The following is a 19,990-nucleotide window of genomic DNA, read 5'->3' as shown; positions in this document are numbered from 1 at the left end:
AAAAAAAAAAAAAAAAAAACAATGACAGTCTAAGGGGTAGAAAGCAGTATCCAAAGTTAGGCTAACTAACATTCTCTTTGCATTTGAAAACCTAGATAGATACTTTCTTGGTTTCACAGCTAGTTTAACCCTTTCAGTTTTTGCTGAGTTTACATTAAAACTTCCATATGTCATATAAAGGTGACACTGGGACACCASTAATTTCTGCTACAAGTGCTTCACTGTGTCACTAAAATTTGAAATAATTGTGCAGTCCAACAAACAACAGGTATTATCAGCTTTCARATATACAGAGCCACAGACTGGTTGTCTCGTATATATGAGAGAAGWAGGCTCATGCGTGGACTTTTAGAAAGAAGAAGAGATAATGCTTTCCCACATTAGTTTGCCTAACAATTTCATGTAGGAAAAACTGGTGAATGATTAAGATAACATTCCTACTCTTGCAAGTGTGCAAGAGATTCTAAAGGATTAAGTTAGCATAATGCTTCTAAAAGCTGTTAGAGAAAACTGGATCATTAAATCCACTATTTGAATGAAAATCAAACACTTCCAAGGCAACTCAGAGTAACTTCCTTTTGCACTGGATAATTTTATTGCTATTTTATATACCATGAGTTTTCCCTAAAGCTTATTCATGGAGTATGGAGACATACTTTCATATTGCCTTTAGTATGAGTGCCTTACTGAATCAAGATGAAAATCACAGTGACTGCTTTGCCTTACTCTGTACTTAACCTTCTATTGTTGTCTGAGGGATGCAGGGCATGAATTACCTGGCACTCCGTCTAGACCTGGAGAACCTTTATCACCAGGATATCCTGATATATTTGAAATCCCGGGAAGCCCTGGAAATCCATCCTGCCCTGGAATGCCAAGAGGTCCTTGGATTCCTGAAAGGAAGAGAATAAATGAAAGAATAAATACCGAAAGAATAAATAATCAGCACTGCAGGGATAATCCACAACTGCAATTACACGGACTTAACTTATACCAAGTATGAAGAGCAGGATTTTCAAAATAAAAAGCACTTGCAGCTCCTACTAATTTTTGTTTTATTTTTTCAGACTATGTTGTGCTTTATTTATTTTTTTTTAAAAAACAAATAATTAGGTCTGCTTCAAAGCTCTATGGATAGCGAATTACCTCTTACTGCGGTAATAATCTTGTGCCTCCAGGTAAAATATTTTTTCAAGGTAAAAAATATTCTCAAAATATCCTAGCTGAAGCAGAAGACAAAGCAGCTTTGTACTTCTGTGTCCCATGGCGTCAGAAATCACAAGCCCTTGGTATTTTTTTTGGTTCAAYTAAAACAAAATAACCTGAATCCATGGAAATTCTCCCCAGATGAAAATTGTTAATCAGCCCACCAATGACAAATTATCCTTTTGAATGGAAGACTGATGCAAGTTGTCAGGAAACCTCAAAACCTCTTTCAGCTAGTCAATATTTTAATAAAAATTTATAAATATTTAATCCTGACAAACAAATATGAGTGAAATAACCTAAATAGCTGCTTCTTCCAGGACTTGGCAGTAAATTTTGAGTGGTGTTTGAGAAGACCCAGCGTGCTAGTAATAGCAAAGCATAATACAAATAAACCACTGAAGAAAGCAGGCAGAGGCAGTACGGTTTCATGCATATGCCGGTCCTTATTCCTTTCAGAGCAAAGCGTTGGAAAATTTTGTTAAAAATATTGCAGTCACTTGGTTCATCCATAGTGTCAGCCTGGTGACTCCCTGATGGGAGAAGAACAGCCAGCACTGGACCTCGGTGGGATAATCGGTGCTGCAGCAAGCGGGGCTGAGCGGGAAAGCCGTGTGGTTACGCAGCACGGGAGGGCACAGCACGAGCAAAGGGCTGTGCGTGAGGACAGTGCTCGGGGGGGATCAGGGCTACAATCACGCAGTGAGGGGCAGAGATGCTTTCCGAAGAGAGAGAAACATGGAAGGATTTGCAACAAAAAGGGGGGGGGGGAATCCCATAATCATTGGTTAGCTGGAGTCTCTTTATACATCTAAAATGGCATGGGAGCGGGTGGCCAGGGGCAGCCTCTGGCCTTGCAGGGTGCTGAGCTTGGTGGGTGCTACAAGGAGCCGCTGCTCTGGGGGAACCACAGCTTTGCACGAAGCGGGCGTTTAGCAGCACACATCTCCCCTTCTGAGCAAGAGTTGGCTGCGTCCTGGCAGTAAGTCCAAATAACGACCTTCCCCACATCGGGCACCGCTCCGGCAGCTGTCCAAAACAGCTGTCTGTACTATACTGCGCTKCATGAGACTTTGCGCACCCACAGCTGAAGTGAGAAGTCAGTAAGTCCCATTCTCCAGAGTACAAACCTGGAATGCCTCTGTCTCCCTTTTGGCCTGGAGGTCCTGGGGGGCCTTCGACTCTGCTTGGTTCTCCTGCTTCCCCTTTGTCACCAATGACACCTGGGAAACCTGCGGTGCCGTAGTCATCCAGACCTGTTGTGGAGAATTAAGCAAAACGCTGAATTGTTTCTGGGTGCGATAATATCTCAACATGCTAATGCACATGTACACAGCATGCTGTTTACTAAATACAGAAGGCTGTAATGGAAAAGAATTAATGGTCTTAATACTTTCACTTTACAAGAGCAAAGGAATTATGACTTGAAGTTGTGGTCTAAGTCATCCGTGTTGCAGCACGTAAAATATATGTAATTGTTTGTCAGATCCTACAATAACGAGGCAAATTCCACCAGGGCCTGACACGCACACTGGGCTTTGCACTGACACAGTTAAGAAAGCCACGTTGCACAGCTCTCACGCATCAAACTTGCAGCGTAACAGCCAACACAATAAAGTGCCTGTACATAGGCTGAATAAAACTCTCACTTACCTGGTGATCCTGGTAGGCCCTTAGTACCTGGTAAACCATGTAATCCACTGATTCCTCTTATGCCAGGTAAACCTGTTTAAACATTACACCCAAGATTACCTTAAGAGTTTCTATAGGTCTGTACATACTCTTTGGCCAAAACATTGAAGTGCTTGATTAAATATGATTCTGTGTCAAAACCCTTTATATTACATGCAAATGAATTCATTACAATAAGCTTATTAAGCAAATACACTCACTCCATATTTTTTGATTGGCAAATTTTAGTATTATCTAATAAATTAATAATGAGATTTTTTTAAAAAAAMCCTCTGATCTGTCTGGTATCAATCCATTAGTTCTATTCTTGCTACCACAATTTTGTTAGTATCAAAATTTTCCAAAATCCTCAAAACCAAGAGAATTATGGCATTATTATACACATAAATCACAGCATAACTGCACAGGTCCTCATTAATGCACCTGAACTTCACAAGGAGTGAACGCTTATTACAGGGAGCTATGCCACTCTGAATTGCAAAAGGTCCCCTTTCTTCTTCGTCACCCCAGAGGAACCATAGCAGACCCTCACAGGGAAATGACCGAGCAGCTACAGAGGTACGTGTATATACCTGCATGTCCGGGTAAGCCAGGCCAGCCAGGAGCTCCCTTTACACCTTGGAAGCCAGGAGTCCCGGGGCTTCCTTGCTGCCCTGGTGGGCCAACCAGTCCAGGCAAACCTATACAATTATAAAGCATTGCTCATGAGTGTCCCTAAAACATGAGAGTCTAAAATGCTGACTTGTGCTATCGTTATTTTTGCAAATAGTGAAATGAAGGCTTTTTCCCTAAAGTTGTTCTATAAAATGACGCCACTCATCCAAATGCAACAAAACTACGGAAAGAAAAGGTAGGAGGGACAAGGTACATGAAAACAATTAATTACTGACAACTTGAGAAATAGGATGGGCTTATCTTATTAAAGCAATAATTTTACTACCATTAGCACTTACAGAAGTAATTTCATTTGTGTGAACCTCAGTTTCGCCTTCTGCCCCATCTATTTAGTCTTTCAGAATGGAAGGCTGATATGACTAGGACTGCTCTCCAGGAGGTACCTAGCAAAACCGCTTCAATCTCAGCTGGAGTTTCTAAGCCCTATATGACAAACAGCTGSTCTGAAAGAGCATTTTCATGATCTTCCTACAACAAGACATGTTTTTAAGCCACAAGCTCATGCTCCAGAGCAGAACCTGGCTTCCATTTCCCTATATTCTTGTACAGTCAGCCAATTAAACTGGTTCAAGGACTTTACAACTGGGGCCTGTGGGATATTTTACTTCATTTATGTTAGAAAACAGCATTGAAATGCCTGCTTCCTGTAGTAATGAGATAGCATTAGAATACCTGAGCCTGCCAGCAATACAACACTTTGACTAGACATATGATCACTAAAAAAAAGGAAAAAAAGGCATGATCAAAGTTCATCTTTCAAAATTTCCTCCTAGTAAGTTCTCTTGAGGGTTCCACATCTTTTTTATTGCTCTTTACCAATTTACAGAATGATCGATATTTTAAAAACGTAATGACTTTCTTTGGAGGGAAGATAGTTTTTTCTTTCTCAACCACTTTTATTCTCAGGAGTGTTAAAAGGAATAATATTTTACCTTCCTGTCCCAGAGAGCCAGGGATACCCTGGAGGCCCTTGAGGCCATCAATTCCAGGGAAACCAGGATCGCCTCCTTCACCTTTTTGTCCTGCGCTGCCTCTTAAGCCTGCAACAACATAAAAATCATACATCCCCTCAGTTACATCTATATGACTCTAATCTAACAAGCATAACATCAGTTGTCTACTGAATGGGTCCTGGTCTTGCTGCACAAAGACGTTCTTTCTAGTCAGTGCACTTGTATAGCCTGGGAGAACAAATAATTTTCCACAGCATCTTAACCAATCTATCATTAAATTTGTTTTTAAAAGTACTCCCCACATTACATGGAAAATGGCAGTGTTATTAAAGTATGCTGGTTGTGCAGTGAGAGCTCCAATTTTATTACACCACCTAACCAATCCAATCAAAAAACAACCTGTCTCGGCCATCCTATCTTACATAATTATGGTCTGATATTGCTCCTTTTGTCACCAATGGCAAAATGTTACACGAAAATGTTTTACTAGAACTGCATGTGATTGATGTTTACTGCCACACCTGCCCTTTCAGTTTAAGAGGTAAACATAGCACATATTCATTTCAATAAGGAAAAGATATATCTCTTCAGGAGCCGTTACAAGAACATAGCTTCTGCAGCCATCAAAAGCATGTGCTAAGCTCTCTGTCTTTGCCTCCGTTGACTTTTATACATGAAAATAGAATGCCCATAGTAACTGTGAATTAATACCTGTTAAGCCTGGCAAACCAGCTTCCCCTTTAAGTCCTGGCATTCCTGGTAAGTTTACAGTTTCTCCTGGCTCACCTATTTCAAGCAAAAATTAACAAATGAGTAGTAAAGCTTTAATTCAGATAAATAATTCCTGTTATTTTGAAAAAGTTGTAGTTTTCAAGGCAATATTTACCAATCATTATCTTTCTAGAAAAAAGTAATAAAATCAATAAAAGAGGGAGAAGTTAAAGAATGGAAAACATAAGGTCTGGAACCTTCTCCCACCCTACCCTGGGATGGATTTATTTGAAGGTGATACATGTTGCATGAAATTAACAATATTAATCTTTTCACAAATGTTCGTATTTACTATATGGGGCTGTAAGTCTTAGAAGTCTTACAGCATGATATGTTCACTTACTACAGTCTTAGAGTACGACATACTTAGAGTCTTAAGGCATGATATACTTACTTGCTATATCATACTCTAAGACTGTTTTAAGACTCTCTAAAACTCTTAAGAACTTAATATTGTGCATTTGATGGTTAACAAATACAAAGAGAACAAACTCACCTATTTCACCGTGTGAGCCAGGAGTACCAAAATGGCCAGAAATTCCTGGAATACCCTTTTCTCCCTGTCATATGATGAAAGACAGACAAAAGTTAATGTAGATTTGTTCAGCCTTCCAAGCAGCAGAGTTTGGAAACAATAAAAAAAGTCATTATATTTACACTTTTTGAGTTTTTGTAGTACTTAATTTTAGTCATTTGGCTGAAATCGTTTAAACCAAACCAATGCAAACCAGTTGATAAGTTGTGTTGGTAAACAGTTAAATTTGAAAATGGGCACATTACATTATACATATATAATAGTGCCAGTTTTGAATACAGCAGCCATTAGWTAGAAAAAAGTCCCACAGCAAACTAGAGGCAAACATACCTGAGAAAGGAATGCAGTTTTTGAGTCTATTAAATAAAAGTGTGTGTGTGCTGTTAGGCCTTTTGCAAGTGTCTCTCTCTCTTTTTTTTTAAATGTAACTAGTTTTACTGTCACAGTAAATCATGGTGAATTGCTCAGATTCTTAGACTTTGTATTCTTAGGGCGAGTAACAGTGAGTGAGTAATTTATAGCAGTGGCACAATCAGCTCGGAGAGAAAGGGAAGAGTAAGCCTGGTGCTGAGAATAATTTTTACCAGCAGCTATGGTAACAGTGCCAAGGAGCTAGAAGAAAGAACGTGGGTCCTCATCAGCTAAAAGCTGGTGTCTAAAATTTGGATGTTTCCCAATGAGAAAAGTAAGATTAAGAATCTTAAACTGTTTAATGAACAGTGAAAGATCAAAASGAAAACATTTTATCCAGAGGATGCCTTATRCCTTTGGCCCTTTTATTCCCCCYYYTTTTTWTTATTTATTTATTACCATTGTACTTTAGCTGTCAGGCAGAGATTTAAAGGTGTGAGAGAYGCTCATTAAGCAAGCTGAACGTCGGGGAAAGGACGCGGTTATTCCCTCGCAGGCGTTAACTAACCCTGCCTCCTGTGCTCCCAGGGAAGCCTCTGATGCCAGGAGAGCCACTCGGACCGGGATACCCTTTCAGCCCCGTGAGTCCTTTAGCACCGACGTCGCCTTTCAGCCCAGCCATGTAACTGGGATGGCCGGGGGAGCCGGGAGTTCCCGTCTTCCCGGGGAGGCCGGGCATTCCTTTACTACCTGCGGGATGGCGGAAAAAGAAAAATGACTTAAAATACAAAAGCAAGGAAGGCTGATAGGCCGTCCTCTGTATGCAAAAGTTATGCCATGCTGGTGGCCCTCTCTAAGCGCAGAGACAAGGCACCGTAACGCTCTAGGATGAAAAGGCAATGCACACACGTAGCGTCAATACAGAGAAGATTTCACTGCGGGGTGGCTGTCTGGGAAACTCAGCCAGGGGCTCAGTTTCCACTATTAAAGAGTTTCCTGGGTGAGCTGCAGCACAGCGGTACAACGAGCAAAAAATATTTAAAATAATAACAGAAACAAGTATTTAGACACCGATCAACAGCCCTGAATGCGCTCGCTTTATTTCGCTCCGACCACTGACCTTTCAAGCCAAAGAATCCCTTTGAGCCAGTTTCTCCGACTTCTCCTTTTTCACCTTTAACTTCCTTCAGCATGCCAGGCTTAAGCTCTGGGGGCTCTCCTGGGGGKCCCTGATCCCCACGGTCACCTCAAGGGAAAAAGACAACATATTTTAAAAAAATATCCAGGCGCACTGTGTCAAAAAAAGAGCGAACAGAAGAGCAAACTTAGCAAAAAGTCTTGGGTTAATGGAAGCTATGGAAAACCTGCTTGTACAAAAAGGACCTGTATCAGCACAACATTTCAGCAGAACAGTTAAGCATAAAAAGTGAAAAATGAAAAAAAAAAAGAGTTAAAAAAAAAGAAAATTGAGTTAAACTGTTGTACATACAATTCTGGGGAGCTGGACCCAGGCTCCTCTCTGATAGATAATTTACCTCTCAGCAGACCAGTTAGGTATCAAGTGATTATAAAAGCCAAAAAAGCACACTGGAGAAAGCACAGAAAAGTAGGTTAGTTCCTGTGAAAGGGAAACTCTCAAGTCAAAGAGGGCTTTAGCAGACAGGCTAGGGCAGAAGAGTGTTTACATTTGTAAAAAGTTATTCGCTCTGTTCCTCTTCTTTCTTTGGAGATTACCAGTGACACTAGTAAACATCCTGAAGAAAGAACCCAAATAGACTGTGTGTCTGTCTCCTTGTGGAGGAGACAGGCTACCCACCCAGGCTGGTCTCCTATGATCACACCTTGTCCTATAACATGCCATAAAATCTTTTCTTCACTAAGTGTTTTTTTTTTTTTTTTTTTGACTTAAGGTACCTAAAAGTGATATAAGATAACCTGCTTTTAGCTAGCAATGTGCTGTTGTCTTAGCTGCATTTTGCTCAGGTCTCCACTGAATTACCAGGAGTGCTGCTTTGCAACCTTTGAATTTCAGGCCAATGTTTCTTAAGTATCTATCTCTAGGTCCCTAGAATGAACATTTTGGGCTGGTAGCAAAAAATGGATTTAGAGATATCTCTATGCTAGGAAAAGAGCTACAGTGCTATTTTCATTTTACTTGCTATGTTTCTGAATCCGGTCTACTTACTTGCACGGTCTTCTGACTATTTCAGTGCTGTGCCTTTGATCTTTGTTATACATTTTTAAGTGCCTTCACAGTGCAGCTGATGCAAAAWGTGAGTACTTTCCCCCAAATCACCTCACATTTTCTGGCCAAACACTCTGTTAAGTGCTGCATGTGCCTAGAGGTCCTGCTACCTGAGCTCAGTCAAACAGTGARGTGTTTGGCCCCAACCTAAGCATGTCACAGATTTAGGCTCTCCTTGAGCCTAAAGTTCAGACTGAGGCCCATGCATGAAGTAGACGGAGGAATTCCTGAGATAAATTTATCATGTCAAAAATATGTCTTCTTTGTCTTTGTATCCTTGTAAAATAGTCCTTCACATGTGAAAAGCAAACACCGGTAACACCTGTAAGTAAATACCTTTAAAGCCTCGTGCGCCCTGTGCGCCTTTATCACCCTGAGAGCCAAACGAGCCAACTTCTCCTTTGACGCCTTTGATTCCCGCTCTGCCTCTCAGGCCTGTCATGCCTTTGAAACCATCGACGCCGGGAGAACCCCTCAGGCCTTCAAAGAAGAAAGAGGAAGAAAATCGTTGCGTCACTCAAACGGATTTCTGCGGACTAAGTAAATGGGAGCTACGAACGCAAGACTAAAACTGTATGGAAAGCTCAGCGCTGCAGTGCCTGGTTTCRGTGCCTGGCTGCGTAGGGGAGTCTGCAGCTCCAAATTAGGCTGCTGAGCTCTCCACTTCCCCCAAAGGGAAGTTTGTGGGCAYGGCAAGAACTAAAGGGCTATATCTGAAATATCAGATCACCCCCTCCCCTAGAGATGAGCTGGGGAAAGGCAGTTAGCACCACTCAAGGTTTTCAGTCATCCCCTTCTATAAGTAGAAATATTTGTATTTCTACATTATTACAACCAGTCCTTTCTCACCAAAATTTACTGCTCTCCTTTTTTTTTTTTTTTTTTTTTTTCCTAAACAAGAGGGGCTATTTCACCCGGGACATTCTAACTACAGACCTTCATTCCTCTCAAATGGGAACGGACCAAAACTCCAGAGTCATTCTGGGTAGCAAGTCTTAGCTGAGTCTGATCTCCCCAGTGGATGAAACTGCCGCATGCATTTTAGGCATGCATCTCCTCTTTCTGCCCCAGTCACTTCCACGTGGAGTTGAATCCTGCCGAAACTCTCCATGCAATGTGGACACCTTGCATTACAYATGGCACTTGTGTAGGAGAATCTCACCATCTTTGTATAAAAGATCAGTATTCTGGTAAAATTCAACATTAAGGTCCTGTGTCTGTAGATGGCATTGCTCAGTACATGGCTTGCCAACCTTCAAAAATTTTAAAGCAAGGGTTTGGGAAAACATCTATCTTAATTCCACTGAGAATCAGTGGGCTTCAGACAAGGGAAAGACTTTTGGAGACAGCGAATAGTAAATACAATCTATTTTTCAAAAGGAGAAATAAATCTGCCATTGCCCTTCTAGATAAGGCTATGTGTCACAAGCTAGCCTTTTGGCAAACACAACACAGGGGGAAACAGTTACAGTGATTTTGAAATATATTTGTCCTGTGACCATAATTCTGCCGTTTCAACAGAGTTACCCCAGCAGCGAATGTGTCCTGTTAGTCTCAGAACAGCTTCAAGCAATACTATTGTTTTACCATAGTTGCGAAGAGCTTACCTTTTTCACCTGGAAAGCCATCCATTCCACTTATGCCAGGGGGACCAGTCACGCCAGGTATGCCTTCTAATCCTGGGTAACCTGTGTCACCTTTGTCACCAGACAGACCCTTCAGGCCCACAGGACCGGGAAAGCCTCTTTCACCATCTTCCCCCCTAGCACCAGGTGGACCTGTAATGTGAACATGGGAAAAGGGAGATGAAAAGCATTCTGAAATACATGACAGCTTCATACAAGGTAGCTAGACAGGTTAAAAACTGCTACCATACCACATTCAAAATGAGGTGAAGTGATTAAGATTTTTTCAGCAAAGAACTACAGAAATGATTATGAAGAAAAAGCAGCTTATCAATTATAAAAACATCTTTCTTAGATAAAATACAGTCTTGCTGTTACAAAGCAGATTAGTTCTTCTCAGAGGACAATTGCAAACGAGCTCCATTTTCAATTGCTCTGCCAGCCTGGTTCTATACCCTCTTCTAACCTTTCCCTTCCCATTCTCTTTAATTTAAGAAGTAAGTCCTTTTTCCATGATGCAGCTCCCACTCTGGTAGCTCTGTTCTCCCAGTCTGTTACCAGAAAGCTTTGACCTGGCCTGGCAGGTGGCTATAAGAGGAAAAGCAGCAGCCCTGACAGTGAGGACCATCATCACTCCCATTGGTATTAGCGATATCAGCATAATTTGCAATCACTGTCCATGAGCGCCTGCATTATTACTGTCATTTTGCTGACTGGGAATTAAAGCATGCCATGTGCCGCAATCCCAAGACTACGGTTGCCCAGGAGAAGTGTCATAGGAGAGTAGAAATTGCTCACCGACTGGTCCTTGTGGACCAGGCCCRCCGTCTGGCCCAGGATTTCCTGGTGCCCCTGGGAATCCATGTGTTCCTGGTCTTCCTGGCAAACCGACCAAACCGGGGAGACCTTGGGGTCCTGGATCACCTTTGGATCCTGGCAAACCTGGACTACCATCTGCTCCTAAAATACCACAGAATCATGCATTAGAGGGCATAAATATCTAGAGAGCTGGTTATTCTGAATTACTTCACTAAGCAGGTGTGTATGCACTGTTCTTTCAGAACATGTTTCTCCTCCAAAAAATCAGTGAGTATTGGAAGATCAAATTAATAGAATGCTTATTAGTTTTTAAATAACTGATGTTATCAGTACTAATCTCAACAAATAGAAACAATTTAGTACCAGCTGGACACTGCTGGAACAAGTTTCTTCTATTTTTGACTCTAGTAATTCTGTGATTCCTGAACTCCCTCTTTATCGTTGTGAGAGTTGAATAAGGCAACTGACAGAACTACAGAAGTAATGCTCTATGTGTTTTCTGAAACGTAGTAGGCAGAAATGGAAAATTTAAGGCAGACAATGTGTTCTGGTTTTGTGTTATTACTCAAAACTTTTCAGGTAATGTTTTAACAAAGCATTATTACAAGATTTATAAATATTCCCAGGCAAAATGGCCCTGGTTCTACACTATTTAGGGCACTGAAAATTAATGTCTTTACTAAATAAACACAACATGGATGTCCTTCAAGATTAAAAAAGTAATGCCTGGTTTACATTCAGAATGGAGAAGCAGTAGCATATGGGACTTCAAAAGTACGTAGCACATAAAAAGCACGTCAAATAGGTCTCATTTCTTTATTCAGCTCTTATATTGAKGTATGTCCATTGACTTGAATGCAGTTACATGTGTTTTACAACTGATAGGAAAATCAGGTCACATCAAGTGAGTTTCCTCARTAACAGAATAAAGATTAGAGCTCTATTCTTAAGGGCTAATGGAGTAGATGATATCAAAGAATCATTAGCTGCTTCATATGAAACAAACAAACAAACAAAAAAAAACATTCTCACAGGAAACATTCATGTGCTTTTGGAGCTGTTTGGCCAGAACTGCACAACACATACATCAAGAACATACATGCTAATAATGCTTTTTCTCTTTGCTGTAACTATTTCTTGTTAGTTCTACAAAAAGGCTTAGAAAGGAGATAKAAAGTCATAGACTTTTCTTTCTTTTCAGTTTATGTTTTATCTTGAATTTCTTCCCCTTTTCAGAAAGCTGGTCTAGAAGCTTTAGTGATATTTTCTGCCTTTTTTCAAACTTAACAAAGCTTACCATAATGCCCCAGAGCTTGCTTCATTTCTTTTGCCCACTCTGTGGCTCTTGTGAAGTTGAAATCAGCTTTCCTTGCTTCAAATCACTCATGAAAAATGACTTGCTCTTCTTTTTTTATTTGTATTGAAAATCAGAAAAAGATTCTCTGAAATGAGACCCTGTGATACACTATTTACTATTCCTTCATCACGTCTCACTTGCATTGCAACAGGGCAAGGGGRGATTTGCAGCCTCAGTTTTTGTGTGTCCAATTGCTGCTGAAAGTCTGTAGCAGAGGGTGCTTAACTCCTATATGCACTATAGAAAATCCCTCATAAAACTCGGACAGCTACAAAGTCAGATTTTGTACAGAAACTATGATTTTCCTTGTTTGCTATTGAGACTTTAGCATGGTTTCTAAGCTCTGTAAAATAACGAAATAAAATGAACCCCACAGTCATGGATAAATATAGAAAGTTATCTTTCACTTGTTTCTGAGTGAAAACTGATCAGGTAAAAGGACTCATTAACATTTTACTATAGGCTGTATGTATAATATCCCTTTATGCCAACTGGACCTGAGAGGATCTTGTTAAAATTTACAAATTCTGCATTGGAGCAACCTGTATTCTGCAAGGCCACATATTATGTGAACATTTTGGGGAGTGTGAAGTAAGCTCAGTATTACGCAGTATGTAAGTAAAATGTCAGAATAAYGACCACTCTGGTCTACCAGTGTTACTCATGTTGTTACAAACTATTCCTTTAACTACAAAGGGAAAAATGAAGAATATATCTGAACACAACAAAGACTGAGCAAACCCTTGTTCTTTGGTATCACATTGTAGCTGATTTCACTCCGCGTAGTGTGAAGTGCASTGTTGGTCATAATCAGCGGATCTCCAGAAGCTGTTGGAGGAACCAGGCATTTTGGTAACCATGTAASATACGTCAGGAAGGGAGGGGAGACCATTTGGCACTGGGATTTGATGCTTAGATCACGAGTAGGTCTCATGCATCCTAACACAGACTCTTACAGTTCCACATCGCTAGTTTGACTACATTTATACCTTGACCCTTACTCAAATATTTCTTTACCTATATCAGCAGTTACCTCTAGCTCCTGGTACTCCTTGATCTCCTTGAGCGCCTTTCAATCCGGGAAAGCCAGAGAGCCCAGCATCTCCTCTGGAACCTGCTGCTGCTCCTAAAACTTCACCAGGGATGCCTTTCAAGCCTGCCAGCCCAGGAGCACCAGATTTTCCTGTAAGGCCTGGATGCCCCTGTAGTCCAGGTAAACCAGTTGGGCCTCTGTCTCCTCTGGGCCCTACAAATCCTATAAATAAAACAGTGATTAGGCACCACAGTGTTCACTACAAATGCTGTAGCTCAAATCCCAGAAATGCCAACTGTTGCACATAATTATTTCCCCTTCTTTAATACCACAGGTTTCTGATAAAAAAACAGTGAAGTGTACATAAAGATTTTAAGAAATTTGATCAAATGTGGAAATTGGCAAAACTTAGAAGATATGCCTCAGGATGTCCAYGTGCCCAGGTGATACAGGATCCATAGCACCATGGACAGTCACCTCCATGAAACTACTTTGAACTGGCTACTGTCAATTGACTATTGCATTTTCATGAATACCTTATACTGACAGACCAACAAAATAGTTCTCATACACAAAAGCTGATTTGATATGCARTAGGGGTAAGATGTTCCCATGATCCTGGCAAACTGGTCTTCCAGCTCTGTCATGCCTGTTCTCCACCCTGTAGCTGAACAGCTGGGAGGGAACAAGACCCATTACCAGAAGCAGCAGGGGAGGACTGGGAGACTGGACCAGGACTGGGAGTTAAGTATAAACACTGGTGAGAACAGCACAGAAAAAAGCTGAAGATCAGCTTCAGTGCTGACCATCCTGTGGCCTTGGAACCAGAAGACTGAGGAGCCCTGATTCAGCATTTCGAGCACACTGCAGAGCTTGGCAGGGRAAATATGGGTTCACGTTCCTGCTCCAGGCTGCACAGAGCCAGGTTTATATCCGCAACCCTTTCACATTAACCAGGACGTGCATGAACCCTTCTTTCACCCTTCTCTTTTGCCACTACATGTGACAGAATGTGTGCTCRCTTTGGGCCAAAGCAGCAGCCGAATACTGCATTTGAGAAAGTTGGCTGCACTTCGGTATCTGTGAGAATTTAGGCCTTGGAAAACAGAAGCAGAGAGAGAATTTCTAAAGATCTCCTAAATTAAGTTGCATCAATGGCTTCCGAACYGGGCTACAGATAAAACTCAGGGCCTGTTTCTCTGACCAAATTAACCTGATCAACCACAGGGGAAGTAAAAACGTTTTTCTCTAGATCAGAGTAGAAAATCTGCAAAAAAGGACTGTCTAAGCAGCTTTCACAGATTTAATATTTTTTCTACAGTGAATGTGGGGAGAAGGACAAGAGGATCCATATTGTTATGCAGATACTCTGGCCTAAGTCCTTTACCTTGCATATCACCATGCACTTCGCAGCACAACAGGCACCTCCAGTCTCATTCTATTCCAACTTTTGCTTGTTCTTTGGGAATCCGAACTCCATTATCTACACTGCCGGGGTGCCTTCCCGTCCACAGCAGGAAAGGCAGTAGTTTAATAAGTTGTATTTTGGTATTGCTCATTCAAAAACATTCATTCATTTTATTTTAAAATGTATTAATTGATATCTATGCAAACCTACACCACCCCTCCAAAAACTGCAAACACTCCCAAACCAACTTTAACAGGAAAAAATAGAGGTTTCATTACAGTTAGAATATTTCTGAATTTTATGAAAACCATCCTCTTTTTCTAACTGATTTTTTTTTACAAGTGGAAAACAGATAATGTTAAACCATTCATTTGGGATTTTCTGGCAGTAACTCTTGCCAGACCGACTGATGACCTATGAATATGCCCAGACTGTTTCTGCAGCTTATGTGTGTGTGCAGTAGGTCTATTTTAGACTCATATGACTTACTATGCATGAGCAGAACAACTATACRTGCAGTTAATTGATGTATCTTGGACATGCTGGAATCTCTGGAAAGATGTGGAAGCCCTGGATTTAATGTGCGCCTATCACAAACTTCCACAAGATGTGACAGTCACTGAACACTTGCAAACACTTCGTATCACTGTCTGGAAGCACAGTCCACTTAGGAGTAAGGTGAGCAGCCAGCATTCTGTTTTTAACATGTCCAGTATAATTTATATTAATGCTGGAAAGAGTTAAATAGAAACATTAATATTAGTATTTTCTTACTTTCTGCGTCATTGCACYGAGCATATTCCATCTGGAATCTGAAGAATCTTATTATTGAATTTCTTTATTTCTGTATCAACTTTATGAGATTTACTGTCACATTTATAACGCTGCACTACAAAGTGCGTTTGAAAGGTTGGAATCCATGCTATCTTTCATCATCACAGAAGCAGCATGAAACCCTTGTTCCTTCAAAAAATACCAGATTTTTGTAATAGATTATTGCTTGAATGTGGAAAGGAAGATAAACAAAGATGAAACGTGGGCTCCTGTGACTGTAGAAAAGAAGTCAGAAGTAAATAGAGAATGACTAAATATTTCAAGATACCTGGAGGGCCTGGGACTCCTTCCCGACCTGGATCACCCCGTGTACCATTTAGCCCTGGATACCCCACTGGACCTGGATCACCTGGAAATCCTCTTGCACCTTTTGCACCTAAATTATATAAAAGAAGGTAAAGCAAATGAGATCCAAACAAGCAAAACAGAAATGTGCATATAATGTAGGTGAAGACTGTGGTGAATGTTAYAATGATGTATTTCAGGATGCAAAGATTAATTTTTAAAAATATAATTGGATGTTATAYACTGTAGATCTTTAGCAGTATCCCAAGACATGGATGAAATGCTAGGTTAAGTGCTCTACAAACATGTATTAAAAAAAAGATTGCTCCTGACTTTACGACTGATGATGTGGAGGCTACTACAGTGAATATCATAAGTCTAACAGACATTTGGAGACTTTTTTGAAGAGTATTTTGTAAACTAAGATTTTTAGCTTAAAGTCAAAAGTCAATGTCAAAGGAAGAATGCTCAATGGAAAACAGCATAAGGGAGAGGCTGCAGGAGGAATTAATTTTTCCTTTCCTGGCTAGAACAGATGACAGAACAGGAGTGAGATGGTTTAAATAACCACAAAACATAAAAATAAGGTTAAAGGTTAGATCTTATTAGACTAGGGACAGAATACAAAGTAACTTGTCTACCTACTATGTTTGCAATAGTGTAGGTCTACAGCTTAGTTAGTCAAAGAAGGGCTGTGCCCTGAGAATGTTCCTCTGGCACTGAAGTTCCAGCTTTTCCATGAAAAATGAAAACCTCACTTCCTTATGAKGTAATATTTGATATTTCAGTAAAGGCGATTGCATATTAGTGTTTCTTAACATCTGAAAGCTTACAAGCATTTAGTAGGATTCTTTTCTTTCTGTTAAGTTTATAAAATTATACTATTTATGCATTTTTCATGCAAGAATTCTATTACACTATTCTCATTGATACGTTGTATGCCAAGATCAAGATATTTTGCAATGTTTTTAAAAAATAATTCCTATGGAATGCTTTGCTTTTTCTTTCCCAGAACCAGCTTCTTGAAGTCCAGGTTCCCAGCTCTTACTTGAAGGTCAACAACACGCTTTAACACTTTTTGTGTTGTTGCGTAGCRTCATCATGAATTACAACATTTATTTATTACTCTGAAAGCAAATTTCTCTCCATTCATTTTGTCTATGACAAAATAATAAAAATGTCACTCAAATTTTGATGCTTTTTTTCATTTTAGTTTTCTAATTTTCTATTATTTAGCCATCAATTTTTGCAGTTTTAGTTGTTGTTCATGAAGGACAGAAGGAAAGTTTTTTTAAARGGTTAGAATTAAGGGGCATATAAACAGCCTATGCAGTGTGAATAGCATTTTTCCAGTGCAATACAGGACCATTGTTCTCTCTCCTAGATGRACAATAACTTCTCAGAAAGCAATTAAGAGGAAAACTCATAGGCTTTCAGGTCTCAATGAAAAATTCTAATGTGCCTTTTACCCAAATAGCATCTTAGTCTTGTTTGCCATCTGTAATAACTGACTTTCATTCATTCTGCTTAGAATTGTACTAATTAAAAAGCCATGTCAGAGGAAGCAGGTAGCAGATGGAAAATGCAACCACTGCTTACCACACATTTCAGTATTTATTATCACATTTATTATGTAATGTTAGCTCGTATTAACATATTGTGCCAAACAGTAGTAAGAATAAGGTTTTATTTCAGAACAATGTTCAATTTGCAWACTTTTAAGTGGTACGGTTGCAAGAGAAAACAGCTTAAATATTGCTCAACAGCAGTCTTSAGGAGAAAAATACAACACCCTAAGAAGACAATAGTGACAGTGTAAATTAGGCTTTTATACTTTTGTACAGTGAGTATGGGCAAGCATTACACTCCAGGAAACCAGATCAATGCACCTATAGGAACAAGAAGCTGAGAAAAGCTGTAAAAAGCATCCCGTTCTTCCCAGTTTTCTATCTCCAGAACTTTCTCAGGCTGAAAAGAAGCTACAAACACAGAATTCTGCCCTCAGCTCAGCAAGGGCACTTTGCCTGTTGTTGGAGGGCAAGGAGACAGTAAACCTTAAAAATACTGAAAGATAAAACTGATAAAAATAGAGAAAGAGTTGTTAAAGGGCTAATCAAAATGCTAAAATATAAAACACAGAAACTGGTGCAGCACAAAGGTACAGCAGTCCTAAGAGTTAGAAACTGAATCTGTCTGCATTTGCTGAAAGAAGAAAYTTAAAGCTCATATAAATGAAGGCAGAAACAAATCATCTACTCAGGAAAAGTTACAAAGATCACAAAGAAAAAAATCTTCAGTAGCATCGATCCTAGTGCCAAACTAAGGCATTAAGACAATATAAATCAGAACTACACATCWTCTCTCAAGAGAGAGAAAGTTTCTCCTTTAAGAGTCATGAATTTGTGATAAATCAGTTCATACATGCCATAATAAACCTTGTGCTGAAAAAATAAAAAGAACCTTAAACATGATAGTCTAGATCTCTGACCTTGGCTAATGCACAGAGGGTACAGCTCAAGAATGAGTGCATCAAGAATTTTACTTATCCCAAACTCTGAAGGACCAAATTACATTATTTGTCAGCATCCTTATCAGCTGGAAATGAGAATTTACAGAAAATCAGCTTTATTGCTTAGACAGGAGGAAGTACGCTTGCAGGAATTTACAGATGTTCTTAGAAGCCCACCACAGATAGTTTCTACAGAGAGACCTATTTGAGGTCTAATGTTTTGACCTCTTAGCACACTTTGTCTGTGTTTCTCTTATTCTTCATCTCACACAGTCCTTTATGTCCTATCCCTGCCTCCTCTTTCTTTAGGAAACAGGTGAGAAACCTTTGTTTCTGGGATTGCCAGACGATCCCTCTGGGCCTGGGTAGATGAGCTCTACAAGGAAGGTGTGTGTGGACAGAGGCAGTGCAACTGCTTAGTGTCAACAGCCTGACCCATTACGTGGAGCCGTATCAAACAGTTTAAGCCGACCCTCGCTTAATCTTAATGCCTTAGTYTGGCACTAGGATCTCACTTACGTGCAGCAGTGAATAGCAAATGAGAGTCACTTTTTGTTTCTGTTTCATGGCTGAAATTCATCAGCAGAGGCAGGATTATCTCAGGAATGGTGCAGYCACCAGGGCTGCACACTGCTTACCCTACTTCAAATTAATGCTTTCYTCTATTGTCACTTCTTGAGTGTAAAATGCACTCCCCGGTAAGACAAAACTTGAATAAGTTTGGCAAGGTCTTCCTCAAAATGTGGTGCATATGGGAACAAAAGCAAAGGCAAAACATTACCTGTGGCTCCTGGMAGTCCTGGCTTGCCTTGGGATCCCTTTGGTGGTCTCACACAGCCCGCACCTGCAAATAAACATGGTTAGTTGCATGGTAGGTGCTCACATGGTGTCTCTCATCAGCTCTGTGCCCTAAAGTTGAGATATCATCATTAGAGCTGGTGAATTAAATTTAATAGGCAAAATGCCCACTTAAAAAAAAAAAACTGTCTTCATTTCATAAGAGAAATTTGCTATGGGTGGCATTTCCTTGGGAACATTCATGCTAAGCTCCACCCCAATAACACTGAACCAAGAGCCATTCTTCTGCCTTTTTTATGGGACTACAGTGTTTGCTCTAGTAAGACTGGCATAGCAAGGGTGTTCCAACTCTATAGATGGCTATTTTTCAAAACAGAGAGACACTTCCTTTTCTTGTAGGCAACGTTTATTTTTGACATGAAGTTAATAATAATAAAAAAAAAMTTTAAGCCTTAAGAGCAGCATAAGACTAAATACTGAGGTATTTTCAAGCCACTTCTATGTACAGTACCTGACCAAATTGGCTCTGTTCCATCTCCTCTGGAAAAGTCTTCAATGACTTGTCCACAGTCTATGAGTGCAGAATGGGAAAAGATAGTTATCATTTACAAATGAAGAATTCTAAAACCTTTTCAATTCTAGCCAGTGTCTATTACAACATCATATAATATATTCTCTTAACTATTGTGCACTGGAGAAACCACATGAAACAAAAAATTACAAAATATTGGAACTTTTCTACATGTATATTTACTAGAGCCAGGCCTGAAACCTAATTCTCCCACTGTTAGAAGTCTCTGTTTGCCCTGCAGTATACTGGATGTGCGGTGCCTACTTGAGCTTGCAAATTCTGAYAGACGCATGGAAGTTGAGCAACACAGCTGTGAGCCGAAG

General features: G+C 40.1%; 1 protein-coding gene across 2 annotated transcripts in view; it reads right to left on the bottom strand.

Annotated features, from left to right (window-relative positions):
* Window positions 1–19,990, bottom strand: part of COL4A2 (collagen type IV alpha 2 chain) — a 141,954-nt gene that overhangs the window by 8,880 nt on the left and 113,084 nt on the right. For both annotated transcript variants that reach the window (XM_085318130.1, XM_085318131.1), the window contains exons 26-41: window positions 19,608–19,667; window positions 19,080–19,142; window positions 15,773–15,880; window positions 13,263–13,484; window positions 10,852–11,013; window positions 10,036–10,206; window positions 8,765–8,908; window positions 7,304–7,429; window positions 6,752–6,933; window positions 5,794–5,857; window positions 5,238–5,312; window positions 4,506–4,613; window positions 3,471–3,578; window positions 2,860–2,931; window positions 2,337–2,462; window positions 777–893 (exon numbers count right to left, since the gene is read on the bottom strand). In XM_085318130.1, coding sequence (XP_085174256.1) covers window positions 777–893; window positions 2,337–2,462; window positions 2,860–2,931; window positions 3,471–3,578; window positions 4,506–4,613; window positions 5,238–5,312; window positions 5,794–5,857; window positions 6,752–6,933; window positions 7,304–7,429; window positions 8,765–8,908; window positions 10,036–10,206; window positions 10,852–11,013; window positions 13,263–13,484; window positions 15,773–15,880; window positions 19,080–19,142; window positions 19,608–19,667 — 1,908 coding nt within the window. The remainder of the gene's footprint in view (window positions 1–776; window positions 894–2,336; window positions 2,463–2,859; window positions 2,932–3,470; window positions 3,579–4,505; window positions 4,614–5,237; window positions 5,313–5,793; window positions 5,858–6,751; window positions 6,934–7,303; window positions 7,430–8,764; window positions 8,909–10,035; window positions 10,207–10,851; window positions 11,014–13,262; window positions 13,485–15,772; window positions 15,881–19,079; window positions 19,143–19,607; window positions 19,668–19,990) is intronic.

The sequence above is a fragment of the Rhea americana genome, unplaced genomic scaffold (genome assembly GCF_003343005.1).
Source record: "Rhea americana isolate MKP2758 unplaced genomic scaffold, rheAme1 scaffold_52, whole genome shotgun sequence".
NCBI classification, from domain to species: Eukaryota; Metazoa; Chordata; class Aves; order Rheiformes; family Rheidae; genus Rhea; species Rhea americana.
This window is presented reverse-complemented; position numbering and strand designations above follow the sequence as displayed.